The sequence below is a fragment of the Garra rufa genome, chromosome 10 (genome assembly GCF_049309525.1).
Source record: "Garra rufa chromosome 10, GarRuf1.0, whole genome shotgun sequence".
Taxonomy (NCBI): Eukaryota; Metazoa; Chordata; class Actinopteri; order Cypriniformes; family Cyprinidae; genus Garra; species Garra rufa.
Window position 1 is genome coordinate 10,727,507 of NC_133370.1, and position 16,192 is coordinate 10,743,698.

Consider the following 16,192-nt stretch of genomic DNA (forward strand, 5'->3'; position numbering starts at 1 on the left):
TACACAACATTGACAGAGTCAGAGTTCATCCCAGATTTTTCTCGTGGCGTCACGCTGACGTAAGCGAGTTCGTATCCTGCAGAATCGGCCGTTCTCGTCCAACGCGCAACATTGCCAAAAATGCAAGCGGAAGAAGAGGGTATTTACATACAGGTCCGTTACACTTCACCTTCAATATGAAGGTTTACTCTGAAGATATACTCGTATTTATTTAAAGATATACATCATTTACGCTCGTATGGCCTAGGGGTGGGACGCAGGCATACACAGGATGTCCTTTGGCAACGTCAGCCATACTGAGATCGACAGGTAGTGTAAGTGGGAAGCAGTGACTATAGAAGGTTTATAGTGGGGAAAAAAAGAAGAACGAAAGAACCTTGTAAAAAACGATGCGTGACGTCTCGGAATCTGAATAGTCTCGATGAGAATCGTAAAGGTAACTAATGATGAGAAGAAGACAAAAAGAGTCCGCTTCTTCAGTTTTCCCTGTAAATGTAGCCTGGAGAGACAAACAGCCGACGGGTTAACAGATGTCCTGCGAGTCCCGGCGGTCCTGTTCCGATCTGGTCTGTTGGATATGGGATAATGGTTCCTCTCCTGAAACACGTTCTCAGATCAGGATGATAGTCTCTATCCTGGCGCGCTCCGATGGGATTGGGCTCACCCGCTGGTAATTCTTCCGCAAGCTGCCCAGCCCGTCGTCCGGCGCCCCCTGTAGTCATGCCAGCGCTGTGCCCGTCTGGCACTGAGACATCTGCAGGTGCATGGACTGAATGCTGTTGAGGATTTTCTTCTGATGGCCGGCGAGAGTCACGCCTATCCTCAACAGGTCCCTGCGAACACAAGAACGCATAGCTACAGTTAATACTGGACATACATTCAAATGCAGTATACAATCATGACAAATACCTCCAAAGCAGACACCTAATAGTTCTATAATATACATTTGCATCACTCCTTTCCAATTTTTAAGCTTTATAATGGCACATTTTAAAGTCCAATAAAGTGCATCCATCCATCATTAAAGTGCTCCACACTGCTCCAGGGGGTTTGTACTTTTGTTTGGCTCTCTCCTCTGCACTTCCATGTTTGTCACTTCCGTGTTCGACAGTTAATACGGAAGCTAGAGATTATGGTTTATAAAGTTTTAAATATGGATATTTTTAGTACACAAATCACCCTGGAGCCATGTGGACGTACTTTTTTTATGATGGATGGATGCATTTTATTGGACTTTAAAATCTCAGCACCCATTCACTGCCATTATAAAGCTTGGAAGAGCCAGGACATATGAAATAGTGAGCAATTCACAAAATATATAACAATTAATAGTAATATAAAATAATATGTGACCCTGGACCACAAAACCAGTCTTAAGTAGCACAGGTATGTTTGTAGCAATAGCAAAAAATATATTGTATGGGTCAAAATTATTGATTTTTTCTTTTATGACAAAAATCATTAGGATATTAAGTAAAGATCATGTTCCATAAAGATGCTTTGTAAATTTCCTATCATAAATATATCAAAACTTAATTTTTAATTGTCATATGCATGGCTAAGAACTTTTTTTTGACAACTTTTAAAGGCGATTTTCTCAATATTTAGATTTTTTTGCACCCTCAGATTCCATATATTCAAATTGTTGCATCTCCGCCAAACACTGTCCTATCCTAACAAACCATACATCAACTGGAAAGCTTATTTAGCTTTCAGATGATGTATAAAACGCAATTTCAAAAATTGACCCTTATGTCTCTCACTTTACACTGATGATTGCAATGCCCACACCATTAAAATAATCTTTTAAAAGGATCTTCTAACTCTGTTTGAATGTAGGACACCTTAATAATAATAGGGTTGATCACCTTGCTATCACACATCTGCCTTCAGTCAACGTCTGTTATTATAATCCATGCTAATGAACATCGTTTATTATTATTCTAATAGTAGTAAAAATCCACTAAAAGTAGTTTGCCAGATGGTCCAGGAAAACCTTCACTCACTGAGCAACTCTTGCCAAGCACTTCTTCCTGTTAGTAGAGTACCGGTCAGCACATCAAAAGACCAAGTAAGCATGTGATTTTAGGTGACTGTTTCATTGCACCCTTTAAATTACGAAGACAAAAGAGCAACTCTGAATAAACGCTCAATTTACTCCGCTATCCTCTGAGAGGAGCCTTTATTCTGAATGAGAACAACCTGTACTATCAATATACGAACCAACACAGAGAGAGAGAGAGAGAGAGAGAGAGAGAGAGAGAGAAACAGCTCAGAGCCCCTACAGGTTTATGGATGTGAGAGCAAACAGCATTAACACATGAAAGCCACTTGCATTTAACTTCCTGTTTATGCGTGGGCTCATACTTATGTTGCTAATTAAGCGCAGACCCTCTCTGTGAGCGCCGGCTGCATTAATCAGAGCGTCAGAGACGCTACACCTCACAGTACGCTTCCCGCCACGAACAAAACACCAGGAGACGTGTTTTAAACTTCATCAACAGCATATCCACCTGTTCGCTCGATAGCGACTCGAGTCAAAACACACACGTACGTACCTTAGCGATTCATGCTAATCCTACTGTATAGCTTAGAAATCGATAATAAACAAGTTTGCTGAGATATCTGGCTGCCTGGCATTCTGTGATCAATGACTGTCTGGAAATCTGAAACCGGCTTTAATCACCCTTCACACAGACACAACAAACTAACTCGCCAAGCATTAGACATCATCTGAAATAAACCAATAATATGACAGGATGGCTGAATAAGACGGATAATTGTTGTAAACATAATGATTTTTGAAACAGATGTTGTTAACAGTGTGATCTGTGAAAGCCTGTTTCCTACACAAGAGTAAAAAAGTAATCAGGGAACTAAGGGATGAAGTTTAAAACAGAAAATAAAGTTGCAAATATGAGGTCAAAAGTCCATTTTGAGAAATAAGGTTGCAGTTGGTTGACTATGACATGTTGTTGGGGTTAATTCAACTAATTTAGAGCTAGTATGCCATCCTGTCTACAAAGGTGAAGAACTGGCTTCTGAATGGTTAACCAGTTTAACTACCTCAAGCTAGTATGGCCTGGTTTTATCAGCAGGGTACAGCTTTAGTAGCAATGGTGAAAGTCAAATAAATCTACAAAATATAAGAATTTTACAAATGGTTAGACTTGCCATTAGCTGGTTCACACTGCTTCAGGTTGTTGACTAGTTTTATGACTAGATGATAAGTCTAACTTGACCATGTCGGTCAACCTGGTTAGAGCTGGTCGACCAAGTTAGTGAGGAGCTTTCTAACCATTTTTAAAACGCTTTCAAATGGTTGACCAGTTTAACTAGTTCAAGCTGGTATGGTATGCTTTAACTACCAGGGTAAAGCTTTAGTAAAAATGGTGAAAGCTGAATAAATATAACAAATATAAGAACTTCAGAAATGGTTAGACTGGCCATTAGCTGGTTCACTGTGGTTTAGGTTGTTGACTAGTTGTATGACTAGATTGATAGGTCAATTTGACCATGTTGGTCAACCTGGTTAGAGCTGGTGAGGATCTTACTAACCATATTTCAAAACATTTCCAAATGGTTGACCAGTTTAACTAGCTTGAGATAGTAGCTCAAGCTTGTATGGTCTGGTTTTACCAGCAGGGTACAACTTTAGTAACAATAGTAAAAAAAAAGAAAAAAGAAAGAAGAAGAAATATAATATAAGAACTTTAGAAATGGTTAGACTGGTCATTAGCTGGATCATTCTGGTTTGGGTTGTTGACTAGATGATAGGTCCAATTTGACCATGTCGGTCAACCTGGTTAGAAATGTTTTATTTGTACCTGTTTCGGAAGTGTTTTATTTCAAAACACTTCAGAATGGTTGACCAGTTTAACTAGTTCAAGCTGGTACTTTACCAGCTGGGTAAAGTTTTAGTAACAATAATAAAAGCCTAAACAATATACAAACTTTTAGAAACTGTGAGACTGATCATCAGCTGGCCTAAGCTGGTTTATATGGTTGCCTAGTTGTATGACTAGATGATAGGTCCAATCTAAACATGTTGGTCAACCTGGTAAGAGCTGGCTGGTGAAAAGCTTGCTAACCATATTTCAAAACACTTCCAAATTGTTCACAAGTTTAACTAGCTCAAGCTGGTATGACCTGGTTTTACCAGCTGGGTAAAGCTTTAGTAACAATGATAAAAGCCTAATAAATGTAAGAACTTTAGAAACTGTGAGACTGTTCATCAGCTGGTTCAAGCTTGTTAGGTGGTTGACTAGTAAAGTGACTAGCTGATGGGGTCAAATTCATGGGGTTAGAGATGGTGGACCATCGTGACTAAGCTGATTCGGAGCTGGACAACCACATTTCAGAACACCTTCAGAATGTTTGAATAGTTTAACCACCTTAAACTAGCCTTTTTTTTCCCAGCTTGTTTAGAAAAAGTTCTTTAGACAGTTCCAAGTTGGATTGGGTGGTTTATGGGTTGGATGGCCAGCTTATTTAGAAACACTGTCATTGGTCATTAGCTGGTGGTTTATTAGTTGGTTAATCAAATGGTGGGGCCAAGTTTGTCTTGATAGATCATGTTGGTCAGCCTGGATTGAACCACATTCCAAAATGTCTTAGACTGGCTGACCAGCTTGACCATCTAATGCCAATACAAATTTTTTTAAGATCTTTATTGACAACAATGAATCCCCAAATTGTAGAAATGATTTAGAGAAGACACTTAAGACTTCACACTCACTCTGAAGTCATCTGGGTGACCAGCTGTAGGGATGTGAAGCCAGAGTTGAGGAAGTTGTCTCTGTACTGAGACATCTTGACGGCGGCCAACCAGTCCTCCACAGAACTAAAGGCGGTGAAGTCTGGGATGGACCTGTCCAACAACGGCTGGGACGGACTAGAGGAGGCAGGAGAAAAAGAGTTACAAGAGGAGTTACTTCACCCAAGTGTGGGTGTTCCCATGGAGTAAAAATTAAAAGTGGGTAGGAGGAGTTGGTCTGACTCACATAGTGGGTATACTGGCGACTGCTTTAAGGCTGGTGGGGTTGCGGATGAGTTTGTCGAGTGTATTGACGATATCCGTAAAGCGCGGTCGAGCGTTCCGATCTTTTTGCCAGCAGTCGAGCATCAGCTGGTGAAGAGCAGTGGGACAATCCATGGGGGGCGGCAGCCTATAATCTTGCTCTATAGCGTTGATCACCTACAAACACAAACATGCAGATAATGCCATTTTTGTTTTACTGTCATTTCTGGATTAAGTAAATTTGACTATTAAACCCTTTCTGGAGTCTCTTAGTGGGGAAAAAAGTACAATGGGACAATCCAATAAGATTACAAAAGTTAAAAAGTACATCTTTGTACCTTTTTTACCACTTAGTAGTAGATATTAGTATTTCAAAAGTACCTAAAGTGTACAAATGAGTAGCTTTTGAAAAGGTACCACCCTAGAGTCATGCACATTTTATAGATAAAAACATTAAATAAATCAATTCTAAGTAATAAATAATTGTTAACTAAATGATTCACTCAGAAAGGGTCACTGAACAAATCAGTGAACAAAACCATATCATAAAAGGGATCCAAAAGCACAAAACATTGTGTTATAACTAGGGGTGTGCGATATGACGATTTTTGATCGTGGACGATTAAAATGTCTCCACGATCTGCTTTTGAATAAATATCGTAGTATCGTGCTACAGTGTGCCTCCGTCTTAATATACTGTACATTCACTCACGGGACACTGCACTTATTCATATTCGCGATCACAAAAGTACATTATTTGAATGTGCTTCAAAGTCTTGCCGGTAAGATAACGCCATTTGGTCCGCGCGCTGTTCTGGCATGCGCTTCATGAGCGCGTAAACCTGAAGCACGTGCGCTAAAAGCCTGTCAAACAGCACCTGATTACTAAACTGAGCTATCTTTGGCGTTTAATTTGCTTATACTGTCAAAAACACGCAAGGATTACATATAAACACAGTCGGTTGTCTAAAGTGAAAGTAAACAGTTAAGAGAAAAACGGATGCGCGCCTGTATAGATGCGTGCAGCTCTGCAACAGAGCTAAACATGCTGTCGATTGTCATTAAAGGGACAGAACACCCAAAAATGTTGTCACTCACATGTCCTAAATCTCTATTAATTTTTTTTTCTTGTGCTTAACACAAAAGAAGATATTTTGAAGAATGTGGGTAACAGTAGCTGGTCCCTACTGACTTAAAATAAATAAATAAAATATATGGAAGTAACTGGGGACCCAGCAACTGTTTGGTTACCCACATTATTCAAAATAAGTTTTATGTTCAGCATGTTTTATGCTTAAAAAAATGCGAGAGTGAGTAAATGATGACAGAATTGTCATTTTTGGGTGATGATACACTAATAAAACAAAACACAAAGGAAAATCACTCACTGCTCTTGACTGAAGAACTTCAATACAGTTGCTTTAAATGTTGCTTCTATGTATAATTTATGTATATAATGTATATAGTGTTTTATTTTTATATTTGTTAATTAAATTTCTTGAATGCTACTGATAAATACATGGACTGTACCTGAAAATTAAAGCACTGTTTGTTTTATGTGTATTTGTAACATGTAGCTTATCTTTGTTCTTATTTTTTAAAAACAAAGAAAATAATGACAAAGATTTTTTGTCTTCGCCCACTTTGGCTTAAATATCTGCCATTCTTTTTATTTTATATTTTGTTACTTTGTAAGGTTTTGGTTTTAAAATAGAAAAATTAATTTGTCTGTACTACTCAGACAACTTGTAAAAAAGTAAAACCAACATGACAAAGAATCGTGATAAAATCGTGAATCGTGATATTTCTTGAAAAAATCGTGATATGATATTTTTACCATATCGCCCACCCCTAGTTATAACGCATACATTTCCACATGTGCAAGTTTTGTTGCATAGATGTTGCAACATAAAACACAAACAACCTGTGATCATCATTAATGTTTAAATGTGATCTGACGTTTTACCCTCCTCAAACACTGGACTCTCTTCCCATATTCCTCTCTCTTTGATTCTCTCTGACACAAGCAAACATCAAATGAACAAACAAACACACTGTCTGTCCTCTGCATACCAATCTAGAGCTCTGGTTCACACAAACATGAATCGAAATATTTGAGGATCAGTATACTCTCTTCCATTTTTCTCCTAAACGGATTCCAAGGGACCGTGGTGAGATGTGGGCACTGAGCTGCAGATGTCCCGCTGTTTCATTACGCTGATATGATCTTTTTATGGCAATTTGGAATTAAAAGCTCTAGAAGGTGAGATAATGAAGTGTGTGATAGGCCAAAGAAACATTATGCAGCTCATCCACATCTTTACCTTTGGTGGTTCTTCTGTGTCAAAGAGTATAACATGGGAGCTCTGTTGCTTGTTTGTGTTTTGGTGCATGTCATAAGATGTTAAACATAGTGTAAAAAAGAATCAGACAGCTTTACAGTCTGAGTCCTTCATAAGATGGTTTTCATGAATATTTAACAGCAGAATTTTCAAATACAACATAAGAAATTAAGTCTGTCAAGCATGACAAACACCACCCCTTTTGAGCAATGAAGGCAATCTCGGAGAAGACAAAGTACATACAGGGAATGTACAGAAAGTAGAAAGAGAGTAATTAATTTCATTAATTAATTTCTTTGATTTGAATGTACTGAATGCTCAAATAATTTTTGTAACAGTTGTGAGTTCGGCAGTCATTACAGTCACAAGTTCCTCAGGGTTCGTTCTGCATCTCTGATGTGTTAACTGGATGCTAAAAGGATTGGGGACTTTTATGTTTTCATTGGCAGGATTTTCTGAAAATCCCCAGAGAGCCTGGAATGAGTCTGGTATATTCACAATTTGAACAGAAAAAAACTTTTGTCTGCACTGAAACGCTGATGCTGGGAGATTTGAATGCAGAAAGACTTAGAGGCAGGTTGTGTAGATTCACAGGGAAAGATGGCAAGACTTAAAGTAGTGAGCCTTAGAGCCAAAGAGATTGAAAGGGAATGAGACTCAGGGTAGTGAATTTCAGAGGCAGAGCCAAAGGGTGTTTGGTGCTTTATAGTTAATCATACACTTTACATATATCATGAATGCACTGCCTTACACTTGTAGAAAGAAAATATACAAAAGCTGTCACTGGGTTACCTTTCAAAAGTCACTGAAATGTACCATTCAGGAACTGATATGTACCTTTGTGGTTATAATATACACCCATTAAGAGTAAATATGGTGCAAATGTGTACCTTTTAAAAAGGTATTATCATAATATAATATAATATAATTGACTAATATTTGCTCAAAATGTTATACTATATTATTTTTATATTTTATTATACAATTTAAGATTAGTGTGACTCAAAAGATAGTAGTATATTATACATGATTTATAAATAAATTATAATATAATATTAAAGTTTTATATTTTATCTTACTCAGTTTTAAGATTCAGGGCTGGTGTGGCTCAAAGTGTAGTAGTATATTATAAAAGCTTTAAAAATAAATACAAATATAATTAAATTATTTTTAAAACAATATAATATAATGTAACTAAGATTTGCTCAAAATGTTAGTAGTATAATATAAACGATTTTTTTAAATATTTAATCATTTTAAATGTACATGATAAATATTAAAAAATGTATAATATTAATATTAATAATAAGAATAAGAAATAATTTATAATATAATATAAAATAAAATAATTGAATATACTTTTTTATATGTGTTTTATATGTGTTTATATAAGTGTGACTAAGTATAGTAGTATATTATAAATGATTTAAAATGAATAAATAATAACAATAATAATTTATAATTCACGTTTTATATTTTATTTTACTCAGTTTAGTAGTATATTATAAAAGCTTTACAAATAAATAAATAATTTATAATATAATATAATATAATTGACTTAGATTTGTTCAAAATGTTATAGTATATTATAAATGATTTCAAAAATAAAATATAATAATTATATATAATTCAGGGCTAGTGTGACTCAAAGTATAGTAGTACATTATACATGATTTTAAATGAATAAATAAATAATAATAATAATTAATAATTCACATTTTATATTTTATTTTACTTAGTTTAGTAGTATAATTAGCTTAGTTATACTAGTTTAGTAGTATAATTAGATTTGCTCAAAATGTTATAGTATATTATACATGATTTCAACAATATTCAATAATAATAAAATATAATAATTTGCATATAATTCAGGGCTAGTGTGACCCAAAGTATAGTAGTATTTTATAAATATTTAAAAATAAATAATATAATATAATATAATATAATATAATATAATATAATATAATAATATTAAAGTTTTATATTTACTCAGATTTAAGATTCAGGGCTAGTGTGACTCAAAGTATAGTAGTATATTATAACTAGTGGTGGGCCGTTATCGGCGTTAACGTGCTGCGTTAACGTGAAACTCTTATCGCGCGATAAAAAAAATATCGCCGTTAATCTATTCTCAAAATTGGGTTGGGAGCTGGGTCTAAACTACGCAAGCTATGATGACTTTCACCTTGATAGTTTAACGCGGATGTATACCGAAGACTATAGAATATGTTCGCGCGTTTACGTCTCCTCCGCCAAAACACAGACAGGATCGCGTCGTCCTCCATTCATAAAAACCGAATCTACTATAGCGAAATGCCACGTAAATTCGTCGTTTTTTTGGATTCATAAATCAAATGTTGGTCAGTCACTTAATTCAAATCGCGATATGGACTAGTGTATGTGAAAACTGAAATGCAAAAAGACCGTTTTAATATGAATCTGAAATGTTCCGTTTGCCTAACGTTAGCTGTATGTATGCATTGCGGAGACGAGCTTTTACTACACGCATACTGAAACACACGTGACGCTCCCGGTAATTTTTGGCTTTTTTTTAATCTCACATGAACAGATAAACTCAATCTCCCAAACTGCTGTGAGTGTCACTTTTACCGTTTCATTTGAGAAACCTAGCATCATATCATACTGTATGATACAGAAACTTCAAGGCAACCTGTCAAAATAAAAGTACGGTGTAACATGTAATGGGCTGGGTAGGTGTTGACGTTAAAAAAAACACAATCTAATAGGTAGAAAAAATAATTTCATTGTTAGTTAGTTAGTAAACACAAGTACATCTAATTGAACATAATTTATTTTCATCAACAAATGATCATAGAACAGCTTTATGAGCTTTATGATCCATTCTCAAAGACTTTAAGTCATTATTTGGGTAGCACACATATTCTGAATGCCTTCAGCAGAATTCAAATCAGCCATTTTAATCTAGATTAATCTAGATTAATTCCAAGATTTAATCTAGATTAATCTAGATTAAAAAAATTAATCTATGCCCACCCCTAATTATAACTGATTTAAAATAAATAAATAATAATAATTATAATATAATATAATTAGGGCCGGGACTCGATTAAAAAAATTAATCTAATTAATCAGAGGCTTTGTAATTAATTAATCGAAATTAATCGCATTTTAATCGCATATAAATATTTGACCTGAGAACAGTGAGAAGTAAGTTTTTTCATATGGATTTTTAGTTACCATTGAATAATGACTGAATACATAAACTGAAGCAACAAAATATTGTTTATTTTTGTTCAACCAAGTCCAACAGACCAGTGCAATATTGCCATTAACTGTAGCAATAGGATACAGCGTTTCCCATAACGAAAACATTTATTTCAGTTAAAAAATAAATCCAAAACTCTCTATTTTAACATTTTGAACAATAGGGCTTTACAATCTTTTGCTTTTTTTTTTTTAATAAATTATTGTGTTTTAATTTTTCTCATAATCAAATGAAAGCATAAACATTTATTTATTTTTAATCAAATGAAAAATAAACCTTTTTAATTTTTGGCAAACAAACAGAGGTTTTCTGTTAAAATCAATACATAATAATAATCATAGTATTTTTTTCTACAATTAAGTGGTTAATCTTGTTGTTATATTAATTTTTTTAATATATATAATGTTTTTTGTCTATTTAAATAGGAATATTGCTCTGTTTCATGTTAAACCGTACTTTTATTTTGACAGGTTGCCGTGTGTAAAGTATGATATGATGCTAGTTTTCTCAAATGAAACGTTAAAAGTGACACTGACAGTAGCTTTGGAGATTGAGATCTGTTCATGTGAGATACAAATGCCAAAAATTAACGGGAGCATCACGCGTGCAGTATAAAAAAACGCGTCTCTGCCATTCTAACATACAGAGGCAAACAGTGCAGGATTCATATTAAAACGGTCTTTTTGCATTTCAGTTTTCAGACACTAGTCCATATGGCGATTTGAATTAAGTGACAGACCAACTTTTGATTTATCAATCCAAAAATCGACGAATTTACGTGGCATTCCGCGCTATAGTAAATTCGGTTTTTATGAATGGAGTCCGCGATCCAGTCCATTTTCTTGGAGGAGACATTGTAAACGCGCCCCCCTAAGATGATGGTACGGGAAACACTGGGATATTTAGAAATATACTAGCCTTCATTTCAGAAATTCAGGTACCCTATAGGTAGGTAGACCTTCTGTAAAAGCATTGAGGTGATACTTGAGGCTCGATGTCCTGCGGTGATATGCGCATTCTGTTAGTTGGTGCTCCAGTATAATTGGTCCGCCGCTGAAACTCATCCAGTGAGAAACGTTCCGCGGTGCAAAATTAAGTGCGATTAAAATGCGTTAAAAAAAATTAACGCGTTATTTTTGTGTAATTAATTAATCTAAATTAACGCGTTAAAGTCCCGGCCCTAAATATAATATATGTTTTTTAATTGTATTTTACTCAGTTTAAAATGCAGGGCTAGTGAGACTCAAAGCCAGTAATAGACAGTAATACCTTGTTTTGTATTAAAAAAACGAAACTTACATCCTGGTTACTCATGTCCCAGTAGGGCCTCTCGCCAAACGACATCACCTCCCACATGACGATACCATAACTCCACACATCACTTGCAGAAGTGAACTTCCTGTACGCAATGGCTTCGGGTGAGGTCCATCTCACAGGGATCTTTCCACCCTGAGGAAACAAACAAAAAACAACAGGAGTGATATGATGCTGTCATATGGATTGATTTCAGTCAAAAGAATCCTTGTGACTCATTTATATACACATTTTCATTCAACAGAAAAATATATCACTTTCACATGGATGACTGGGAAGTATGCTGTTTGAACAAAACAAACAAGCAACAGTAACATATCGACTCACTGAGCTCTACATCCATCGCAACTATAAATATTTGCAAACAATGGGCTGCATTTGCATTTTTTAAAATTCAGCACGACTGCATTAAATTATTTTTGCTTTACAAAACACCATAAAAACCGCTTTCCTGTTCTTTCAAGAGTGCATGTGCGTGTGTGTGTGTTTGTGAGGAGGGCCTCCTAGTCTCTTCCGTGGAGCGTGTCTGTCTGTAATTGGTCTACCTGAGGCTGGATTCGTGTGTCACACTGATTAAAATTGACAGCGGTTTGTTTTTAAGATTCACCTCACATACACACCCACACATAAACAATTACAAAACACACACACAACCGGTTTGAGATCCACATGCTTTATGCTCCAGTCTAATGATGTCAATTAGTTCAGTCCTGCTTCTGACGTCAACCACACGAAAACTAAAATGAAAGGAAATGCAGAAAAGATGATTCTGGAAGTATGGTTTAGAATGGGTGTGTTTAGGCTAAAAAGTGACAATAAAAAGACTAATATTTTTAGATTTTCTGAAGAAAATGTGCAAAACTCACTGACATGATGTTAAGGTTGTTACTAGTGTATTGCTATGCAGTTAATGTGTCCTAAAGGGTTTTTACTAAGTTGCAATGTGGTTGCTACACGGTTGCTTATTGTACGAATTTCTGTTTTTAGAAACAATCTGGTTCCCTTCTTTTTTGTAAGTTTAGGGAATATTCCAGCAACCACCAGATTTACACTTTCTAAATGACAGTTTAATGAAGCTTCTGAATAAAAAATAAACAGGAAATATTTCAGTGAGTTGCAGAAGAGGCAAATAAAAAATAAAACACTAAATGGAGAGCTAAACTGCACAATATATCATGCAAAACTATTTAAACCTTATTCAAATGACTGTAAAATAAAACTAAATTAAATTAAATTAAAGAAATAAAAAAATAATAAAATAAAATTTACATTTATGATGGGGAAATTAATAAAATAATAAAATAGGGGGAAAAATAAAATAAAAGAAAATAAAACCTATGATGGGGGATAAAATCTTACGCCTATGATAGCCTGTTTGAAGTGTGTTTCTAAAAAATGAAGGGGAAAATAAAATAAAATAATAAATAACATTAACATAAAATAAAATAATAAAATGGGGGGGAATAAAATAACACCTATGATGGCGAAAAAATATTACACCTATGATAGCCTGTTTGAAGTGTGTTTCTAAAATATGAAGGGGAAAATAAAATAAAATAAAATATTAAATAACATTAACATAAAATAAAATAATAAAATAGGGGGGGAAATAAAATAAAATGAAATAATAGATCAAATAAAATAAAATAACCTTACACCTATGATGGGGGAAAATTAATAAAACAAAAAAAATAAATAAATAACACCTATGATGGGTGAAAAAAAATCTTACACCTATGATAGCCTGTTTGAAGTGTGTTTCTAAAAAATGAAGGGGAAAATAAAATAATAAATAACATTAACATAAAATAAAATAATAAAATAGGGGGGGGGGGGATAAAATAAAATGAAATAATAATTAAAATAAAATAAAATAAAATAACCTTACACCTATGATGGGGGAAAATTAATAAAACAAAAAACACATAAATTAACATAAAATATAATAATAAAATGGGGGAAAATAAAATAATAAATCAAATCAAATAATAAATAAAATTAACAAACTAAAATAATAAAATGGGGGTGAAAGTAAAATAATAAAAAAATAAAATATCTGAAGTGTGGTTCTTAAAAATTATTAAATATAAAATAAAACAATATTACACCTATGATGGGGGAAAATTAATAAAATAAAATATCTAATAAAATAAGTGTCAGTGTCCTTTTGGAGAGAAACCTAAAACATTTCAGTAAATTGAAGGACAACAACTTAAAACAAGATTACACAATCTAAAACCTCTTTCTCTGTTCATTTTTTCATTAAGTTTGGTGTGGAAACAGTGACGAAACAGTGGCCAGAGAAGGACAGATGCCTGCTGGGAGTTTGCGTCACTCCCATAATCGCTCCTTTAACCCTCAGTTCCCTCTGTGGTCCCCTACATCCTTTCTGCTTTTTTCCTTATCTATCCATCTATTACTATATGTCTGCAACCCATTACATCTGCTGTGGGTCAATATGAAGCAGAAAATCATGAAAGAGAAGAAAGAGACAGAAGGATAGTGTCTCTTTTAGGGTCTTGATGGATTTTTTTCCTCATTTGGTTTAAACAGAATTTAGAGATGAAAGGGCTTGAAAACAAGCACACCAACATTGTATATAATCAATATTCCTGTAATAATTCTGCAGCTTCTCAGTCAGGATTATCAGTCTGAGATTTATAAAGAGCAGTTATCTTAAAGGGCCACACCAGCATATCAAAATCTGATTTTCTTAGCTCTTTTGATATAAAAGAATCTGATATGGTCTAAACACAGTACAATAAATACAAAGCTAAGCTTCCAGCCCACCCAAAACCATATACTGAAACTAAGCTGCAAAAATGGGTCATTCAGAAATCGGCACGGTTGTGAAATGCAATACACACAAGGTGTCCTGCTTTGTGTTTAGGACCTCGGAAATCTGTCAGACACAAAGCCAGGCATTTTTCAACAGCGAGTGCTATGACAACCAAAAGCACTATAACATATTGAGCACTCATGTTTAGATATCACAGGTGGGTTCAGCAATTTTCCCTATCCTGACGAACAAAACTGTGAAGAACTACAGTACAAGGAGGTCAGACAATCATAAAAGAGATGATTTTTCAAGTCTTAAAGACACACTAGCAAAAGAAGCATTTAAAGCAAGTGTGAAAACCTACAAAATGGGCTACAGGGAAAATAAATTGCTTTAGAATATAAAGAAATTCTTTTTTTTTTTAATCAAATGATGAAAAATATGTAACAAATGAAGATTTGATGACCCTTTGTGCTTGGATTTTCTTTTGACCTTTGTGTTCAGTGACCTGAAAGACTCAATTTCATCTTCATCGATTCTAATATGAGATGGAATGAACCTACATACGACCGCTGGTGTCATACAGGTCACCTTCACTGACTGCTATCTGTGACGAGAGGACTGTCACCATAGAGACTGGGCACATAAACACTGAGTTCAGGTTAGTGACAATTACTTTTACATTGAACCCATGTAGTGTGAACTTAACAGAGCTGAGCTAGTAATGGTTAATGCAGCTTACACCTATGATGGCTTGTTTGAAGTGTGGTTCTAAAAAATGAGGGGAGAATAATGAAAAATAAATAAATAAAATAAAATAAATCCATCTATGATAGCTTGTTTGAAGTGTGGTTCTGAAAAATGGGGGGGGGGGGGATAATACAAATAATGAAAAAAATAAATAAAATAAAATAAAATAAATTCATCTATGATAGCTTGTTTGAAGTGTGGTTCTGAAAAAATGGGGGGAAATAATACAAATAAAATAAAATAAAATATAAAATGTCTCAGCTATGTATCACAGCTTGTTTGGAGTGTGGTTCTAAAAATGGGGGGAATAAAATTAAATAATGTCTGACACCTATGATAGCTTGTTTGAAGTGTAGTTCTAAATAAATAAAATTATTAAGAAAACAAATAAATAATAAAAAATAAAATAAAATCTATCCATGATAGCTTGTTTGAAGTGTGGTTTTGAAGAAATGGGGAGAAATAAGTAATAAAATAGAATATAAATAAAAATAAAATAACATGTTTTACAATGTTTGGAGTGTGGTTCTAAAAATGGGGTAAAATAAATAAAATAAAATAAAATGTCCTACACCTACAATAGCTTGTTTAAAGTGTGGTTCTGAAAAAATGGGGAAAAAATTACAAAAAAAAAAAAAAATAAAAAAAAAAAAATAAATAAAAAAAAAATAATAAAATAAAATAAAAGTGTGGTTCTAAAAAAAGTGGGGGGAAATAATTAAAAATAAAATAAATTGTCT

General features: G+C 34.2%; 1 protein-coding gene across 1 annotated transcript in view; it reads right to left on the minus strand.

The window, feature by feature from the left end:
• Positions 1–718: 718 nt before the first annotated feature.
• Positions 719–16,192, minus strand: part of ephb1 (EPH receptor B1) — a 194,193-nt gene continuing 178,719 nt past the window's right edge. The window contains exons 14-17 of the mRNA XM_073849352.1: positions 11,909–12,058; positions 5,004–5,197; positions 4,739–4,894; positions 719–833 (exon numbers count right to left, since the gene is read on the minus strand). Coding sequence (XP_073705453.1) covers positions 719–833; positions 4,739–4,894; positions 5,004–5,197; positions 11,909–12,058 — 615 coding nt within the window. The remainder of the gene's footprint in view (positions 834–4,738; positions 4,895–5,003; positions 5,198–11,908; positions 12,059–16,192) is intronic.